Source organism: Epinephelus fuscoguttatus, linkage group LG11, assembly GCF_011397635.1.
Source record: "Epinephelus fuscoguttatus linkage group LG11, E.fuscoguttatus.final_Chr_v1".
NCBI lineage: Eukaryota > Metazoa > Chordata > Actinopteri > Perciformes > Serranidae > Epinephelus > Epinephelus fuscoguttatus.
This window is the reverse complement of record NC_064762.1, coordinates 4521063-4534372: the sequence shown is the minus strand read 5'-3', so window position 1 is coordinate 4534372 and position 13310 is coordinate 4521063. Positions and strand designations below refer to the sequence as shown.

General features: G+C 41.6%; 1 protein-coding gene across 1 annotated transcript; it reads left to right on the top strand.

The window, feature by feature from the left end:
• The first annotated feature begins 4763 nt into the window (after positions 1–4763).
• lamp5 (lysosomal associated membrane protein family member 5) lies at positions 4764–12737 on the top strand. The gene is made up of 6 exons (XM_049590027.1): positions 4764–5131; positions 5628–5806; positions 6367–6498; positions 6890–6986; positions 8142–8330; positions 11578–12737. Exons 1-6 carry the CDS (start codon positions 5080–5082, stop codon positions 11751–11753), a joined length of 825 nt encoding a protein of 274 aa, XP_049445984.1. The 5' UTR covers positions 4764–5079; the 3' UTR covers positions 11754–12737.
• Positions 12738–13310: the final 573 nt, after the last annotated feature.

Sequence of the window (13310 nt, the reverse complement as noted above, 5' to 3'; positions counted from 1 at the left end):
CTGTTGCTCTTATATATAAGGATAGAAGAAATATATAAAAATATATGGGCATTAATGCTAGTAGATATATATAACCTGGGTCTTTTTTAGAGCATAGAAAAAACAGGAAAAACAAAGCCAACAGGCAGCACATCATATGTAACAGAGTGATTAGTACAAAGTAGTAGTAGTAAAAATGAACTATACAGAAAAGGAGAAATATACACAGCAATGTGCTTTATCTAAAAAATATTATGTATTAGTCTTCGCCCTGAAAGAATTTCAGTACAGGGTCCCAAATCTTATCAAACACAACACCGCTATCCTCGTTATAGAATCTCCATCTCTCCAGATGTAACGTGTGTTTGCCATTTCATTTAACCATGAATCATATGTGGGAACAGAGTCCATCTTTCACACTCATAAATTGCCTTCTTTGCAATCACCACTCCAAATGAAACAGCCATTTTTGGTGCTTGCTAGCATAGTATACAGTGCAAGTCGCTCCAAGGATAGCTATGAGTGGATCAGGTTCCCACCTGAGTCCTTTTATCCCATCTTTTAGTGCTGAAGTTGAAGTCCAGTATTGAGTGAGAGGGTAAAACAGGCTTCAGTGTAATCCCTGCAGGCACCATCAATTTTATGTCCATTATAAGTGCTTGTTTTTTCCACTGACAGGTTGAGGTATTTAATTTAAATGTCTGACAACATTATGGAAAGGATTCCTCACTGTCACTGTCAAGGGTTACTGGAAAATCTGTTGAACCTATGATTGCATTGATGGTGTAACTCCACCAACAGTAACACTCTCTTCCCATGAGGAAACTTTTACAGCCTTGGTTACCTTACTAGCCAGATGTTTGGTGTTACTCAAGTGGAAGTCCCCAACACCTCCTTCACACTCTACGGATAAAGGGATAAAGGAGGTCATTCATTTTGTCAAACTGGACAGAATCAGGTGCATAATGAGGGGCTCCCTGAGGAACATTTGCATGATGTGGGATCTGTTTTTCGAGTATGTATGAGAACTAGACTTTCCAGATATTCCTGAATGACTGATAATCTATTTTACAGACATTAAATTGTAAAATGTGACAGGCAATTGTCTGACAAACAACCATTATATTATGTTTTAGTATTTAGTGTTAATTTTTATCATCATACAAGCATTTCCACATATTTTAATACTTTAATTTTATTACTGTATTTTGTTCTTTGTCTTGTTCTGGGTACTGATTTGGTTTGTAGTATTTGTCTTATATATATTAATTTGTTTTCTATCTGCTCTATTTAGGAAATTTCAAAAAACAGATTGTGGGGGGGGGGATGAATAGAGTGTGTTTTCTGATGATAAAATTACTGTTTATTTAAGAGGAGTCTAGTGGGTTTGACTATAGATGTTGGGGCTGTTTCTGGCTCAACAAAAAAGATCTTACTCTTTAAGAAAAGGTCTATCTCTGTAGGGATCCTTTCCATAATGTTGTCAGACACTTAACACAATGATCTGAGCTGGTCAGTGGCAAAAACAAGCACTTTTAGCAGACATAAATTGATGGTACTCAACTGCCCTGCAGGGGCACATTGCAGCCTTTTTCACAGCTTCTGTCTGCAGCCCTCTCACTTTATTCTGGATCAGTTTTTAAAAAGTTTTGTTCCCATTAATCACTCAGACATAAAAACATGGGACAATAAGATCCAGATTGAAAAACACACAAGTCACCCTTTAACGTTTTTTCTAGTGTTCCCCCGCTCAGTCTGTTCCCTTGTGATATGTGACCATTGTGTACTGAATGTCTCGAGTGGGGTCACACCGTGTCCGCAGCCCAGATTTATTAATCACGCGCACACAGCCCGCGCGCACTTATCTCCCACACAATGACCACTGCTGCTGTCTAATCACATTCAACAAGTGCGGGGTGAATTCATCCCCCAGATCCACTCTTGAACAGGCGGCTGCAGCGCTGAAGCTGTTAATTGTCATTATAAGCAAAGTATTTCCATGAGAAAGACCAACAAAGCGCCGTCATTATGTTTGCGTTGCCCGGCAACTCCGTGGCTTCCGTCTTCACTATATAACAGAGGTGATGGGTTTGTTGGGTCAGCACTAGTCTGGAGGAGAGGGTTAGAACTCTGCTCCATATAACAGAGAGATCATATTCCCCATGCTGAAGGCTCAGGAGAAGTCCGGAGGGCAAACAGGCACTGAGATCCTCCTGGAGGCGATGTCCAAAGATAAAGTCCACCTGGCCAGGTTCGTCCTGGACGCGCTGGATGGAGAAATTGTGGACTCCAAAACAAAGAGCGCACAGACGCCCCTCATCTCCTCCATCCTGCTGCCTGACAGTCAGACTCGGTGTAAGTTCGTAGAGCTCCTGCTGCACAGAGGAGCCAATGTCAACTGTCAGGACGGCAGCGGGCGCACTGCGCTCAGCTACGCCTGTGAGAAAGGCTACCTGGATGCTGCGAAGATCCTGGTCCGAAACAATGCAGACCCGGAGATTGTGGACGCCTGGGGGAACACCGCGCTAATGTACGCCGCAGTCGCAGGTCACTCACCTGTGGTGGAGTTTTTGGTGAGAGCTTTCAAGAGGCTGGGTCTTCAGATAGACAGGCAGAATAAAGTTGGAAACTCTGCTGTGGAAGTGGCGAAGTTTCTCGGCCACACAGAGTGCATCTCTGCGCTGACCAACACCTCCAGGAGGGGCCGTGAGGCTGAGGGAGGCGCGCAGGGATGTGGCGATGTAAACGACAAGTTTGAGAGGAAAGTTGGACACTTAGTGAATAAACTCGAGGTGCTTCAGACGTGTGATCACGCAGATTGTCAGCTGATGCAAAACTGCTCTTGGCAACCAAGGCCTCGGATAAAACAGAGCCGGCTGTCATCGATGGACTCTATAGAGGAGTTTGAAAGAGAGAATGACGGCTCATCTTCGCCTCCACCGGAGCTGGTCTTCTCACAAGTCCTAACCCCTAAACCCCTTCAACATTCTCCCAACTCTAAGCATGCTAAAACCGGGGAAAGGCTGACCACCTCTGATGATCACCTCCCTCCTCTTAAACAGAGCTGCGAGGCGTCAAAATCTATGTTCTTCTCCCCCCGGCCCGGCAGAAACACCCGCAAACCCAGCGCGCCCTCAGCTCTGGGCATCTTACTGGCTCCAATTCTTACCAACAAAAGTGAGACTGATCCAGGGGCAGAAAAATCAAATATGCTGGACTTCGGTACGCGCAGATTTTACGACAACTACTATCAGAAGAGATGCAGTCTACCAACCAGTATCCTCAGCCCCACACCTCCGGATCGCACGCTGGTGCCCGCGCGTAAATCCAAAACCATCAGGAGGCGCGATGCGTCTCCCTGCAAGGCTGAGCCTCCTCTGTTCACCGCACCCACCGCCGCTCCTTCAAACAGCACCTTCTCGGTGTTGAGCAACAAACTATTACGTCGATTCACCTCCCCGGAGATTAAGAAGGACGCGAAAGAGTTGGAGAGCAATCAGATGTTCACGTCAGGACGCATTCCGCGGTCAGAAACTTTCCCTCAGGACATGAAACATCCGCAGGTGGGCAGTAAACCCAGCATCGACAGCATCAGCAACGTCAAGTGTGAGTTTGACACTCAGTTTAAAATTCCCAACTCTTAGAAACCAAAGTGCGCCATGCGTAAAAGTGTTTGTACTCATCCGCCACTAATTTAACGAACAGAGCTACATCAGAACGATAATCTGTTCCAATCAGTTTCGCTAAATTCCCCTCCAAATGTGTTTTGTGATCCTCGGTGACCTTCAAAACTCTTCTCCTTACTGCACAACAAAGTGTTAACAATACATCCACCCTGCAAAAGTTACCAACGCTACCAACTGAAGAAAACACGGACTAAAAACGACACTAAATGTTTTTAACTGCAACTGAATCAGTGAAAAATCAACAGAATCTCAAACTAATTTGCGTAAACTGTGCCAGCAGCTGCCAGCTGGACACTGCAGCACAGAGTGAAACGCAAAACTTGTAGTTTCAGTGTATAAAGGTCGCTCCTGTGTTCAGCAGCATTTGCCACTCCCTTCAGGGTGGGTGGGGGTTGCATCGAAGGTGGAGGGGTGATAATAAATTATTTAATTGTGCTGCATGTTTCTATATCTCAAAGAACAAAAGAGGCACTCAATCAGAGAGCATCACCGTGAACAGTATTTACTTTTTTTAAAAAAAAAAGATTCATGTCAGATCTTAGAGTCGTTTTTGTTCTCTGGTTTGGGTTTCGGTGAGCACACTTATACTGGGTAATTAGTATCACGATTCCTATGAAGCAAGGCTGCAATGTGAGGCAGTTTCATTTGTGTCATAACTTGTAAAACGCCTCTAAATATCCTTCACACTCTCTACAATACCCATTTATATATCGCTCCATCAGATATACATTTTAAAAAAATAGCCTGTATGTGAGATGAAGTGATTTTGCAGCACCTATTCTCACTGACTCTCAGCTGCAACCTTGCAGAAGTGAAGTTTGAGAGAGGGAGGGAGGGAGGGGAGGGGGTGTTGTCGGCGTTTCCCTCCAGACATACATCATTTCAGCCCAACCTACAGCTGCTACCACAGAGATGGAAACTACAGCATTGCGGGAATAACTTGAGACTGCATGCCGAGTCCTTCCTTCCGTGCAGGAGACACATTCAGGTGACGGACTTTTCCTTTCTTTGGAGGGGATCATTATTCCTGATGTTAATGATGTGTAGAAGGAGCTCGGTCCTGCAGCTGTCTCTGGGTTAAACCCCGTCAACCTTGGAGAGAGCGGTGGCGTTGGACAGCCAGAACTCCTCGGAGCCGGCTGCTGCTGCTTCTGCAGAGCAAACCGGATCTCACGTCCAACCTGGAGACATTTTTTTTTTGCTGCATTCGCGATGGTCTGAGCGTGACTGCTGGGCGCTGAGCAGAGGCATCCCTCCCCTCTCTCTCTCTCTCCCTTTCTCTCTCTCTCTTTCTCCTTTCCTCCTCTCCCGCCTCCCCTCTCTGTCTTTCTATCTCTCTTTTCTTGTGGTGGGTTCAGCAGAGGCTGCCCAGTGTGTTAGCCCCCTCTCTGCAGCGCTGGGGAAGCTGATAGCGATGGGACGAACCGGTTTCAGCACCACGGAGAGCGCCCGGCTTCTGCTCCTCGGTAAGAGAGTATGTATGTGTGCGTGCGTGTGCGTGTATGCAGCTGTCGTGACTCCTTACTGCAGTGTGTGCGTGCGTGCGCGTGTGTGTGCGTGTGTGTACGTGCATGAGTGTGCACCCTAGGCACGACAGTGCGTGTGTTCTGGGTTTCTTTCCCCCTCACATGAATATGAAAGTCTTGTAAACATGATCAGAGTTGCGGTTCGTCACTTCCTGACGCGGCTCAGTCTGCAGCCAGTGGCGTGCTGTTGCTCCCCTGATACTGCAGATTTCAGTCTCCGGTGTTTTCACCTGGTTTTGACTTTGCCGTGAGGAAACAGAGGTGATGTGCCAGCGATCTGAAGATGTGAGCTAAACACACCGCTGTTTCTGCTGATTCTGCATGTTTTATGCGTGTGTGTGAGTGTGTATGTGTGTGTGTAGGTGTGTGTGCCCCCATCTGTTACCCCGCTGACATGAAGTGCCCCCACCTCCAACCTTTCTCATTGTCTGGCCAGGTGTGCTGGCGCTGTCCGTGGTGCTGGCGGAGCAGGAAGGGGAGAACCTGTCCGGTCTCTCCAACAACCCAGACAAAGCCATCTTCGCGGTCCGGGAGAACGGCACGACATGCCTGATGGTGGAGTTCGCCGTGAAATTCCTCGTGCCATATGACGTGCTCGCGCTCAATGGGATAGACGTAAGGGATCCCCCCGTGCATTTTAATACATGTGGATGCTTAAAAAAAGATAGAGACAGAAACGCACTCGCAGTTTGAAGCCTGTAAGCTGCATTACATGTTGCTTTGTGTTGGAGACGTTAAGATTTGTGCGTAAAAAGGTGGTGCAGCACTGGAAACATGTTTTACGTTCAACATATTTTGAACATTTATTCAAAATGGCAGTTTTTGCTCTCATAAATATGAAAAATGTCTGCTGATTACATTAGAATTGTATTTGCAAACTGCTTTTGTAGTGTGTAGTCGTGCGTAAAATGCTGACGTCGTCGGACCCATCCTTAACAAAAGGAAGACATTATTCGATATCAGACTTTTTGATCATCAAATAAAATGAGTTTTCTTTATTTATGCTTGTTAGAACAACTTATTCAAATAACCCTGCCCGCTCTCTGGATATTTATCACACTATAAGTTCGTGCGTAAAAATGGAATGATAAAGTGCATCCAGAGACATCAGGATGCGTAATCTGTCCCCATCTGTCGACTCTTTAAACAACATGCCTGTTTGTGTCTTTCTGCAGCTGATCACGGAGCAGGCTGTGTTCACATTGCCCCGTGGGGCAGAGATCGAGGGGAAATGCGGGAGCACAGAGTCAGAGATCCACATATCCTGGAAGAACAACGCCTATACACTCCGTATCTACTTCTCTAAGGTGGGCAACAACGCATCAGGGAAACGGCAATAATGCGTAAAATGTGCCACAGCGTGCCATTCCAAATGTCTGAATCATTTCCAGGGAATATCAAGACGCCAACACTACGTCATACATCACCTGAATGTGTTTCCCTAAAATACTGCAACTCGGAATCATTTTTGTTGCGCAATGGACATGAGGAAATTCAATTTCAGTTTGAATAAAATGATCCTAAAGTGGAATCATGTCATTTGTAATGATGTCCTGAATTAAGGGAAATATTTTAGTTAAAGGGAAACTAATTCACTTAATCATGTTCTTAAGAACATTAATTTTTCCCCTAGGCCAGCCCTCTCCACGCGGCGGAAAAGCCCAGTTTGACGCGTGTGTGTGTTTCTGTGTGTTGCAGGAGCTCCGTGAGAAGGGCATTGAGGTGTGGAAGATTAGTAAGGTCCAGTTCGTCTATGACACCTCGGAGACCTCGCAGTTCATCAACGCGTACAACCGTGAGTGTCCCGTGTGTACAGTGCCGCAGCTACTCAGCACATTTCAGTCCCGCCTGCTTTGATCGCAACTCGCTCTCACTGATGTCACATCTGTATTCACATGGAATTAGAGAACTGAGTCATGCGTGTATTTACGATTTACACCCACGTACATGGAATAAAAAAAAAAAAATCACTGGAATTATTTCAGATTTTAGACAGTGTCCGCTACATTACAGTATGACTCTAAGATGAAAAATACGCCTAAGACTATATTATTATTATTTTTATTATTATTTCTATCATCATTATACTAATATATATATATATATATATATATAGATATATAGATAGATAGATATAAATATAAATAAAACTATTATTACAAAAATTATTATTATTAATGACAATCTAAGTGCATCATTATGTTTTATATCGGACCTCGCCATACAACTTTTAATACTTTTATTATCATAAAACATACTGTTAAGATTTTTTTAAAGGTTTTATTATTCATTGTTATTTATTATTATTGCTATTATTATTCATTATTATAATTATCATGACTACAATGTGAAAAACAAAACAAGTGCATAAACACCTTTATTGTCAACCTCTTAACACAACTTCTTCATACATTTTTAGTTTTATTAGTTTTTATAATAATTTCATTGTCATCTTGAAACATTTAAACATTTTAAAATGTATATTTATTAATTTATTTTAATTTAATATTTATTTATTTTATTATTATTTTTTTAATGACTACTACTAATAAATTATTATTATTATTATTTATGACAATATGCATTAATACATTGTATGTCGGACCTCAACTTTTTTTCATGAATTACAAGTTCTAAAAATTTCATTGTCATACTGAAATATTTTAACATTCTCATAATTTTTATTTAAGATTTATTTATTTTATAATTTTTTAAAATAACTTCTTACGAACACATTATTATTATGGATTTTTTTTTTCCTTTCGTCCTGTTTTCCCACTCAACCAAATTGCGTATAGAAAATCATCCCAAATTATGGAATTTGCATCAATCTAATTTTCGCATGCAGTCAGCCTACATGGAAGCCAGTTACACACACACTCCTTAACCCGAGTTACATTACACTGCCTTAATGCTTACTTCCTATTTATGACTCATCCTCTCTCTCCAGCGGGGAAGCACACAGCAAGCACCCACCGCCTGTCGGCCCTGGTGACACCCGCTGGGCACTCCTACGTGTGCACAGCTCAGCAGACTCTCACGCTCATCTCGAGCGACCACCAGAAGGGCGTCACCGTCTCCATGTATGACATCCAGATCCAGCCCTTCGACATCACCTCTGACTTCATGTTCAGCGAACGTAAGAACAAACCAAAGACTGCCACCAAACACAATGACGATAATGATAATGACAATGAGAAATCCTGGATAAGGGTGTTGCAAGTGTACATCTATCTCTCTCTCTGACTCACTCACACACACACACACACACACACACACACACACACACACACACACCTCTGGTAGGTTACTGCTGCAGTATACTGTGGGGCTGCAGAGCAGTAGACAGGCTAACAGGAGAAAAAAGAAAAGGTTGTGATGCAAGAGGGACAAAAGAAATGCAAAGAGAGAGATAGAAGGAGAGAAGGGGTGGGGGGGTCATTAGGACTTTATGAGTGCAGTCATATCCTCGCCCTCAATGCAGCTTTTATAGACATACTCAGTGTCCCCGGCTGTCCTCTGAAGCCAATCACCTTGGAAGAATCATTTGCTCTGAGCTGCTGTAAACTAGGCTGTGCTATGCTTCACTGCCTCCCTCCTCGTGTGCATTACTGCTGCCCACAGGGAGAAACACCTTCAACTTTAAAACACACACACAACCATATACTGTACAGCCAGCTGTGGTATAAGTGTCCTCCTTCCCCCTTACAGACACCCAGAACATGTGTGCACACTAACATGGCTTTATCTGAGCACAGGACAGGTAAACAACAAACTGTGTCTAATTGTTTCGCTGAAAGAGAGAAGAAACATCTGTGGGAAATTTGTGTCATTTAGTGAATAAAAACCTCAGTGCCTCTGTGCAAACACACACAGATGCTACCTGCATGACTCATACACTCATAGATATGCATGCACACACTGCACACTTACTGCTACACACCCCTATCGGTCAACACTGATCACTGCCTAAACCTGAGAGAGGCCACATGATGATGAGTGTGGAGTTCACACTGCAGAGACAGCAGGGCTGAGGGATATTAAGTTTTGAAAATAAATCACACTCGAATGATCAAACTGAAGTCCAATACAACGCACTGCATCAGAAAGTTTTACACGTGCAACAGTAACTTTTACAACTCATTTACTTACTGAGTAATTTTATTTAAAATCACTAAATTAAACTAGAAGTGAAACGCACACTTGATTGATCATTAATCCAGTGACGTGATCTGCAGTTATTTTGTAGGGTTGCAACTGACGATTCTTTTTATGTCCATTAATCCATTGATTATTTCCTGATTAACTGATCAGTTGTTTGGTCAATGAAATGTCGATGAATGTTTCCCACAACCCAAAATGGCGTCCACAAATGTCTTGTTTTGTCCACAAGCCAAAGATATTTGGTTTACGGTCATACAGGAGTGAAGAAAATAGAAAATATTCACCTTTAAGGAAGTGGAATCAAAGAATTTGGCTTTTATTTTCTTTAAAAAATGACTCAAAGCAATTTATTGATTATTAAAAAAAAAGCTGGTGGTTAATTTAATAGTTGAGAACTAATCAATTAATCAATGCAGCGCTACTATTTTGATGATCAGCGACTAGCCTATACCTATTCAAGTAATTTTTTTTAAGCAAAAATGCCTAAAATTCATTGGTTCAGTTTCTCATACGTTAGTATTTGCTGGTTTCATCGATCTTTCACAACAGTAAACTTAATATATTTGGTTTTTGGACAAAACAACGAATCTGAAGACATCACCGTAGGAGATTCTGAGTTACTTTTCACCAGCCTATATTTGGACATTTTATGGACTAAACAATTAACCAAGCAAACAATTGGCAGATTAAACAACAATCCCCAATAATATCAACCTGATGTCAGAATTGGAAGATAACTGCTTTAAAATTAAATATTAGCTTCAGCCTGAAATGAACATTTCTGCCAATATGCCGATACTTAAATAATGCAACTTTAATTTATGAAGTAAGTCAAATCTGACCCAGCTGTTACTGATGTAAGGACTGTCGGAAGGAGAGTGTCATCCAAGCCTGTCAAAGGAAGACAAATTTTACAGTTTTGGTTGTAAAATAAACATGTCATGTTTTATATGTAATCTAAGTTAAAGTAGTTTTGCCCAGGGAATGTGTACTATTTGAAAAGCATTGTGTTTTATGCCTGCATCAGCCAGTTTGGGCTGCACAATGAATCGAAATATTATCGAACTCAATATGGCGAAGTGTAATGTCCATATCGCATGTGCTGCAATGTGTTGATAAAGGTAAAATGTGTCACAATATTTTACATAGTTGTCCTGGCCTATAAATCATATTCCAGACATACACATGCCTGTTTGGTACAGACACTGAAAAAGTAACATAATCACTATTTTTATATTATTTTTCAGTGAAACTTATGTAAAAATGCCATAATGATACGAGTAGGTATTAATTCCATTACAGGGGAGACTTCATGTTCTCTGCAATTATGTGAGGAAAAAAAAATACTTTTCAATTTTATTTCTACAGCCCAATATCACAAATCACAATTTGCCTCAGGAGGCTTTACATTATATGATACTCTTTGTCGCTGGACCCTCACAGGGGATCAGGAGGATGAGTCTGAGGAAGGATCCCTCTCCCAGGACGGACGGACAGACGGATGTGTAATAAAATGTCTTGTGTAAAGAACACACCAACATAATAAAATTAAAGTATAGATAATCCTACATATGTCTGTACTGGCAATAGGCCAAAATGACTCTGAAAACATCAGCATATCAGCAAAAATCCAATATTGTGCAGCCATAATGAAAACTATTAATAGCTCCAGCCCAAATTCATGAAATTTTGTAAAAAATAAATAAATAAATAAATAAATGATATGATAATTAGGGCTGCAGCGATATATCAGTTTCAAGACATACCTTGATATAAAAGCTGATGGTTATCATACTGTGTACATTTATTTATCTATCATATTGAAAAAAAAATGCAGATTATCTCCCCTTTATTTTAGATATTTTCAAAGGGGAGACTTTTTACACATACTTCCAATAATAAAATGGTTTCTATTATAATAATAAAATGTTTGATCAACCAAAAGTAACCCTTCCATTTTCATTCCTTTAAGGGTCATTCTGACTGATAATAATAATCCTGTAATACCGTGAACATGTGAAACTGTAGTATTTTCGGCCATAGTACCATAAAATCTCATACCGTTGCAACCTTGATGATGATATCATCACAATCTGATTCCATTGAAAGGTATTAGAAAAAATATTGAGTCATCACCAGGCCCAAAAAGACGACACATGGACTCTGAGACCTTCAGTGTCACCATACCATCCTGACTGTGCTCATTATTCCACTTCCTACAGCCTACAAGTGCATCACCGACCAGCGGGAGCGCCTGGAGGAAACTCTGCCCCTTATCCTGGGCTTCATTCTGGCCCTCATCATCGTCATCACGCTCACCGTCTACCACTTCCACCTGAAGCTGACAGCCAACCAGTCCCAGCTGCCCAGAGATCGCTCCATGTACAAAAACATGTAGCCAGCAGCACGACGGCAGCGGCGACTCCCTCAGCTCTCTCCAAAGCTAACCTGATAAAAGACTTGTCTCCTCGATGTCCCGGGCCTAACACCACGGAGGAAAGTGCCATGTGATGGACTGAATCCCTGACAGAGAAATGGGTGTAGCCTGAACTGAAGGCACTGGAACTTTTGAACAGCTAAAACACAAGTTAATGGCACAGCTTGGGGCCTAGCATGGATGTAGTTGCAGGGTAAACCCACCAAAACCTAATTTTCCCAGCTGCTGAATTAAATCTTAACACCATGAATTCATAGTCTGTCTTACAGTTATTAGAATTTTAATGAAAATAAAATATAAATTTATGCTTTTCTGAAAATATAATTGATTTCCCTTCAGATTGGTGATTGTTTGTCATCTGAAAATCACCAACTTGAGGTTACAGTTCACATATTTTTTTCCCTGTAACATCTCCAGGACCTAGTTTATCACTTCAGCTCTTTTTACACAACTTTGACAGAAATTGCCAGAGCTTCTGCTGTCATCTGCAAACTGTTTGTTGTCTTCTCCTCTCTTTCTCTCTCTGAAACTGCTGCTAAATTATTTCTATCGTTGGTTCTCTATCTGCTATTTTATTTTTCGTTCAACAATCTTTTTATTTCCTTTTTGAATGCAGCCATAGTGTTTCACAGTGGACAAGTCTTGTAGTGTGTGCAGTGCAGTGGCATTCAGAGTTGCAGTGTTTTTGCTTTGACTTCAACGAATCCTTTCTCCACACCGATGTATGGAACATATCAAAAAAAAGGGAAGAAAGAAATACATAAAAATCTGATACAAATTCTGCGCTACGCAGTGACGAATTTGCCAGAGTGCCATATGAGAGTGTTTATGAAAAGAGAGGTTATTAAATTGAAAAAAAAAAAATAATAAGTGTACAATATTTTCAGAATCAAAGTCTATGCATAAACCTCTGCTGATGCAATCTTGTGCAGTATTCTTCTGTTCATTGAAATAAATTGCTGGAATCATCTCTACACACCTGTCAAGTGTTTCCTATTATCTGTCACATCACTACAGCACACACTTTTTAATCTTTCAGACCTAATCAAACCTTCTTTGTTAAAGTAAATCTAATAAGTCTGCAGTGTTAAAGCACAACTTGAAGAAGGTGACGGATAGTCCTGTCAGTGGGGACGCTGCAGGGATGAGGTATTGATTTTGTCGTCTGACTCTGGGCCTTTGAAGGAAACGCAATATGAACAAGTCTAATTGAAAATAAATAGAGCATTTGTGTCAGCTACACCTATTTGTTTCAGAGATGTGGGCGTCATACATCATCCTGAGTCACAAGCCGTCAAAGTCAAAGCCTTTAATCCAGTTTTTCACTCAGACGAGCAGCATCACTGTTCGACATGAAATGGTCTTTTTGTTATTAAAGGTCAACTCAAGGCCTGACTTTTTCCTTTTAGACTACGACTGTCATGTTAAAATCAGACCTGATTAATCCCACTACACCCAACCACAACTTATGGGGAGGCGGGGGACGGTTGTAACAATATGAACAGTCATGAACGATGC